General features: G+C 55.0%; 4 protein-coding genes across 4 annotated transcripts; all 4 read left to right on the top strand.

Moving 5' to 3' along the window:
• Positions 1 to 13: 13 nt before the first annotated feature.
• On the top strand, positions 14 to 1,275 carry DICSQDRAFT_173654 (uncharacterized protein; the record flags this gene model as incomplete). The annotated part of the gene is made up of 4 exons (XM_007369474.1): positions 14 to 88; positions 154 to 318; positions 760 to 1,145; positions 1,212 to 1,275. Coding segments are annotated over 4 exons (690 nt in total), but the record flags the coding sequence as incomplete, so codon positions are not given.
• Positions 1,276 to 3,694: 2,419 nt separating this feature from the next.
• DICSQDRAFT_173655 (uncharacterized protein) lies at positions 3,695 to 4,351 on the top strand (the record flags this gene model as incomplete). Its single annotated transcript, XM_007369475.1, has 1 exon — positions 3,695 to 4,351. One exon carries the CDS (start codon positions 3,695 to 3,697, stop codon positions 4,349 to 4,351), a length of 657 nt encoding a protein of 218 aa, XP_007369537.1.
• Positions 4,352 to 4,555: 204 nt separating this feature from the next.
• On the top strand, positions 4,556 to 5,125 carry DICSQDRAFT_173656 (uncharacterized protein; the record flags this gene model as incomplete). Its single annotated transcript, XM_007369476.1, has 1 exon — positions 4,556 to 5,125. One exon carries the CDS (start codon positions 4,556 to 4,558, stop codon positions 5,123 to 5,125), a length of 570 nt encoding a protein of 189 aa, XP_007369538.1.
• Positions 5,126 to 5,707: 582 nt separating this feature from the next.
• DICSQDRAFT_173657 (uncharacterized protein) lies at positions 5,708 to 6,553 on the top strand (the record flags this gene model as incomplete). The annotated part of the gene is made up of 2 exons (XM_007369477.1): positions 5,708 to 6,178; positions 6,491 to 6,553. 2 exons carry the CDS (start codon positions 5,708 to 5,710, stop codon positions 6,551 to 6,553), a joined length of 534 nt encoding a protein of 177 aa, XP_007369539.1.
• Between the last annotated feature and the right edge of the window lie 36 nt (positions 6,554 to 6,589).

Genomic DNA, 6,589 nt, shown 5'->3' on the forward strand with positions numbered 1-6,589 from the left:
CAGCAGCAACAGCCGCGCCCTCAAGGGCAGCAGCAACAAGGTCGCCCTCGTGGGCAACGTGGTGGACGCGGTCGTCGACAGCAGTAAGGTGCGCACCAACATGCACACTTTGCATCTATTGCTGACACCGTCACCACACCAACCATTACTCAGGGTCCGGACGTGGTGCTGGATCCACGCGCCCTCCTGCGCAAGCCGGTCTGCGTGGCCACAGGGAACAACAAGTACCCGTCGCTCACGCATGCCATATCCCTCGCAGAGGAGCTCGATATTCTGGCAACCCCCGAGCGCATTCTGTTACGACTGACTGTCGAGCGAGTAAGTGGAGACGAGCGAGGCAGGCAGGAGCGCCGACAAGCTCTGATCGCAGTGAGACTGGAGCGGAGCTCAACAGGCAGGACTGGAGACAAGTTGTGTATTGAGCGAAGTATCTACAGAGCGAAATACACGATGGCTTATCTGGAGACAAGAGGTCGAAACTAGAGTCTCCAGGTAGCAAGGGATCCAGCTATATACAGGGAACGAACAATGGGCGCTAGAGAACAATAGCGTCGCCATGGGTATGGAGTACAAGGGGTGTAGGACAATAGTGGACGTGGGGACAAAGGGAGCTATTGTCCGTGTGTGGACAAAGGGAAACCGTAGCGAGTAGTGAACAATAAGGAAACGTACGAGGCAGTGGTCCGAATCGAAAAGGAAACGTAGCGCCATGAGGGCGGTTCGTGACACATTCGGACGTTAGAGAACCTTGTGCGGCAGCTGCCCACTTCAACAGGTTCCTCGACGACCTCCTCCGAAACATTGCACGAAACGGAAACCGTCTCCTCGGACGTCCCCAGCGCGTCCATCAGCCTGTCCAGCCCAGACACCAGCCGCGAACCATCTCCAATCAGGAGTGGAACCACCGCGTTAAGGCTTGGACGTACGAAGGCACCAAGTCCTCTGACAACGGATGGGGAAGACCCCCTGTTCTTGGACGAGGAAGAGCCGGTGCCGCCGCCCAAGCGCAAGCACACGCTCAAGGAGCGGCTCGCTCCAACACTCAGGGAGCGTCTGGACGATCCCATGGACGAGGCGGACGATGCCGTGTCACTCGGCCTAACTGATGCTGAGGAAGAGATCGACGATTTCTTCGAAAGGACCTGGTATGTTTGCCATCCCTTGACCTCTAACGAGTCGTATGCTGACTGCCTGCACTCTGCAGTGACTAGTGTCACAAGTTCTTCTCGTAGAATAGATGGTCTGCACGATGATGTATCTGTAGCTACGCCCTGACAATTAGCTACAGAAGATAATATATGTCTTCACCACTCTTCGTATGCTGAGTGCGCGCGCTGTAAAGGAAAAGGCAGAACATCAACTGAGTACAATGATCCCAACCTAGTATGGATGATCGACTCAGGTGCTTCAATGCACTTTACATTCTGTCTCGATGACTATGTTGACTTCCATTACTACGGTACACCTCAACCGTTACACACGGCAGATGGTGTTACTACTATGATTGGTGAAGGAACAGTTATTATACCAACTGAGCTTGGAACTACCACAAAGCTGACGAACATCGCTATGGTACCCAACCTCACGTATAAGCTTATATCCTTAGGAGCATTGCTCAAGGATGGATTGGAAGCATGTGCAAGCACTGCTGAGATCTCTTTCTATCGGAATGATAGGCTTATAGTCGCGTTTAAACCGCGCTTTGAGAATGACACTATATATGTCACTCATACACAGCCTAGATCGGCGCGATATGCTGTTGCAGCTAGTAATGCTGTTGACTATGAAACTCTTCACCGTCGTTTCGCGCACCCTTCGCGCGATGTGCTGAAATATGCACAGAAACACACGGAAAAGTGCCCGCTTGTTGAGTTCCCTCTTCATGACTCAATCTGTTGAGGATGTGCTGAAGGCAAAATGCCATCGCAACCTCATCCAATTTACATTTGTCGAGCGACACATCCTTTCTGTTGCGGCGACTAGGCGCGTAGACTCGGGTCGACGTTCAGCGACGACCTCGTAGGCGAGCGGCAAGGAGCCGAAAGGGGAGAAGAGAGGGTAAGAGGGATAAACGTATCAGAAAACTCGACGGGGGCAGAGCGGCGGTCGGCACGAAGGCACAAGACCGACGAAAGCTAGTCTTCACGCAACCAGCGACAGACTAGTCCCAATGACCAAGTTATACATTAGCACTCGAAGGGAAATACAATGCTATGGCCACTCACCTAGTCCCAATGACCAAGAGGTCGAGATGGGGACTAGGGAGCGCCTAAGGGGGTCCTTATATACTAGAGGGGCTGCTTAGCAACCAAGGACAAGGCGCGAGAGTGAGGCAGTGAAGATGACAAAGGGAGAACAAAGGGCGAGAAAGAAAAGGCAAGGGCATGACGATCACGGGAACATAGCATGCGGCTGTGGGAATGTATCTACGGTGTCCAAACTGGGATGAGCTAGGAAAGGAAACAGTCCGGAAATGGAAGGTGGGCGTCAAAGGGAGGGGAATGGGCGGCAAAAAGGGGCGTCTGTCCAACGTCCGTGACACTTTCGAGCTAATCCATTCGGATCTCAAGGATTTCCCTATGCCTTCATACTGTTAGGATTGTGCCGCCGGAGTTCCGGAGTTAGGAGTCGGAGCTGGGCGGACACGGGGTGAAGACTTCGGCAAAGCTATTAGCAACGCCCTGAGGATCCCGACGGTGTCCTCGATTTCGAAGTCAGAGGTCAGACGGAGGACGGGCGGAGATCGGGCAGAGGTCGGGCAGAGGTCAGACAGAGACAGAGAGAGTAGATTGGAGCAAGGTAACTGACAGAGTACAAGCAGAGCATAAGGTAACGAGATATCCGAACTGAAGAACGCCGCATCAAGTCCGGGGGTTTATATACTAAGAAGCCGGTGTCCCCTAAGTCCGAATCGGAGGTGGATGTAACAGATCGTTCATTATCTTATCTTATCTACGTAGTTAATCTACATCTTGTATCTACATCTGGATCGTCATGGTGATTGGCGCTGATCCATCTGGATCCGCGCGACGTGGCGAAGGCTTCTCAGCCTTTCACCACGTCCACTATAGTATACGCCCTCTCAATCTAGAGATTGGTTCAGTGTACTTTGGACTTGTGTGAATCAGGCGACACCCGTAAACATTACACTTTTTTACACTTCATACCACGAATACGTGGGTTTCTAGATTGTATTGTGCGTTAGGCACCTACCATGACGGAACCCTCGACATCACACGCGACACACCGTGAGACCGCGAGCTTGACTCGAGCTTCGCCTCTGAGGTGGTCTCTCCGAGACCCGGACACTTCGTCAGGAAGCTCTATCCCCGGAGGTCCTAGCTCGTCTGGTAGACGTGCGGACTCACCCCGAAGCGGCGCTCCCCTAAGGTCCACAGGGATCCGCTGGTTCTCTGAGGACATAGCAAGTAGTTCGACGCCTACTGCTAGTCACCGACAGGAAGTTGCTCCCGAGAATAGCTCGGTTCGAGCAAGCCCGGCGATATCGCAGGGTGGGGTAAACCCGACGTCAGTAGCGTCGAACCCCTTAAGGAACGTGACCATTAGGTCCAACCAAGATAGGAACTCTGCTGGTAACGCAGGAGCGTTAGCAGTACGAGACTCCGCGGGGGATGGGGACAACAAGCCCTCCAATTCACTACCAGTGCCGAGGTCTCCGGCCGTGCAATTGAGGATGCAACAGTTTCTCAATATTTTAGGGCGCACCACCCAGCTTGGGGCGTATATAGCTGAGGCCCCCGACCAGGAATGGTCTCCGCGTAGGGCGTTGTCTTACGTGGCGGAGAACCTTGAGATGGAGGGCGTACACACCCCGGCGACGTGGCTTCATAACCACGCGCTGGATCCAGAGGCAAGTACGCCCGAATGGGCGTTGCGGATGCTAGAGTCGTATCTGACTCGCCGCGCCAGGATAGTGGAGGAGAGCACTACTGAACAGCAGTCGGGGCAACAATTGCAACCACCACCACCTGAACCTGCGAACCAACAATATGCGCAACTGTTGGTTGCAGAGGTCGCGGACGAGTCACCGTCCCAACTAAATACAGCCTACGAAACGGCGACCGAGCAACTGCAGGAGTTGCCGGACATGGGCCTCGGATTGATACAGGATGGGGAAACTGTTCAACCGAACAGTAACCCTGCTCCTGAATTTCATCAACGGTTAGAGGCCGCACTGGCTCGTACTCGAGACCAGCGCGAGCAGAACGCGGGCATCGCGGGTCAATCGAACCGCGTTGCGTCTCGTCCTGGAAGTCGGGAGTCGCCTACAACCCTCGCCTCAGGGACACCACCGTCGTATCCCCCAGGATACGGACCGCGAACCACCTGATCGCCCGCGCCGAATCCGCCGAACCAACAGTCGGCCGCAACGGTTAGGGTCACCAACGTGGCGGCCCAGCCAGAACGTCGCTGGAGCGTCCACTTTAGACAGGATAACGCCCACCACGCGCCAACGAGATCATCGCCGTTAGCGGCCTATCCTCCCTACGTCGCACTCGGCGTGTCGGCACCGCCCACTCACGTTCATTCGAACATGGGCTCGATAAGTGGGCATCCCAACCGGCCTAGTGCACCACAGGTGCATCCAGCCACTTCGGCCGCCCCGTACGTAGGAGCGACGTCCACCATTGGTGGATATCAGCTGCCTCTACTGGGTGCGCCGAGCCAGGTAGTGGCGAGCCCTGACCACACCAATCTCCGAGACAGTCTCGGGATCAGCATGATCCTGAGCATATTCGACAAGTGTCTGGGTGAGGACCCCGACGAACCACTACCGCCATACCTCAAGCAGATCAAACTGAAGGCACCCAACCCTTTCGATGGAAAGGACGACAGTGATGCCTTCAACGTCTGGCTAGAGAATCTCTTGTCCTATCTGGACACCCTCAGCCTGAGGGGACCGGACTTGGATATTCAGAGAATATCCTTCACCCGTCAGTGCTTGACGGGTGAAGCAGCAGTCTGGTATCAGCAGACGGTTACGTTGCCGATATGGCCAGTAGATAGGCCCATGTCACACCTCGAGTCCATCATAGGACTATACCGCCGTTTCATCCTAACGGATCAGTTCGCTGTAGCAGCGCGCGAGTTTGCGAGCGTTTGATTCGAACCTCACAATGGCAGGGTATCAAGGCTGTATGACCGACTGGTCTATTACGCGGAATGAATGTTCCAGCCGCCGACTCAACAGGACATCAAGGAGCAGTTTGTAGCAGCGCTACCCGCTTCCATCAAGCGCGAGCTGACTATCAGCCGGGGCCTGCACATTTGCCGCGACAACTTCGCGACATTCATGTCTGCCGCGTGCGAGATAGAGGAAGCAATGGCTTCCTTTAGGTCGCGTCAAGGGCATGATGGGTCACAACAGCGGATGTCGACGTCGACACCGCCGCGCCATAGCTCGACTTCCAAAGGGAAGTACCGAGCGGATCGACCCCCTTCTCAACAGGCCCCGCAACCTCAACCAGGCAGTTCGGGTCAGAGACCGGAACGGAAAGGGCAACCTTTCCGTAAGGACGGTCGACCACATCGTCAAGAGGTACCACAATAGGGACAGTCGAAATCGACGCCTCCCAACATCGGATCATCGGGGGGTAACAACCCCAATGTCAAATGCTTCAAGTGCGGCGGACAGGGTCATATTTCGACTGACCCAAAGTGTCCGCAATATGGCAAGCCCGGCCGTATGTACGCCCAGCGGATCGTCGACGCCGACGACTTGGACGGTGAGGCCGACGGCCTCTCTCAGCAGATCCTACAGCAACAGAGCGGTCCAGAGGACATGCCTAGAGAGGTCCAGGGCGACGTCGATGACGACGTGGATCTACCGGAGTCGGATTACGACGCCTACCACTTGGACTACGATTCTCCAGAGGATGAGCCTGACTGGGATGACGACGAAGGCCGCCGTGACGAGTTCTACGTCATGCGCGCCGAACCCGTCTTCGCGACCCCGGATGAGGAGAAGGAGGCGGTTCCGTCTTTCATCGAATACGATGCGAAGCGTATCCTGCAGTCCTTCCAATTGGACACCACGACCGCACCTACCAAATCCCTCACGAACGCGTGGCTGTACGATTCCCGTATACGCCGGTTGAAGGTGTCACGAACCGCCCTCACGGCGCTACGTTTCCTTTTCGATTCGGACCATTGCCTCGTATGTTTCCTTATTGTTCACTACTCGCTATGGTTTCCCTTTGTCCACACACGGACAATAGCTCCCTTTGTCCCCACGTCCACTATTGTCCTACACCCCTTGTACTCCATACCCATGGCGACGCTATTGTTCTCTAGCGCCCATTGTTCGTTCCCTGTATATAGCTGGATCCCTTGCTACCTGGAGACTCTAGTTTCGACCTCTTGTCTCCAGGTAAGCCATCGTGTATTTCGCTCTGTAGATACTTCGCTCAATACACAACTTGTCTCCAGTCCTGCCTGTTGAGCTCCGCTCCAGTCTCACTGCGATCAGAGCTCGTCGGCGCTCCTGCCTGCCTCGCTCGTCTCCACTTACTCGCTCGACAGTCAGTCGTAACATTAGGTCGAAACTACCTCACAGGCACCAGCGCCC

This window comes from Dichomitus squalens (assembly GCF_000275845.1).
Source record: "Dichomitus squalens LYAD-421 SS1 unplaced genomic scaffold DICSQscaffold_50, whole genome shotgun sequence".
In the NCBI taxonomy this organism is placed as follows: domain Eukaryota; kingdom Fungi; phylum Basidiomycota; class Agaricomycetes; order Polyporales; family Polyporaceae; genus Dichomitus; species Dichomitus squalens.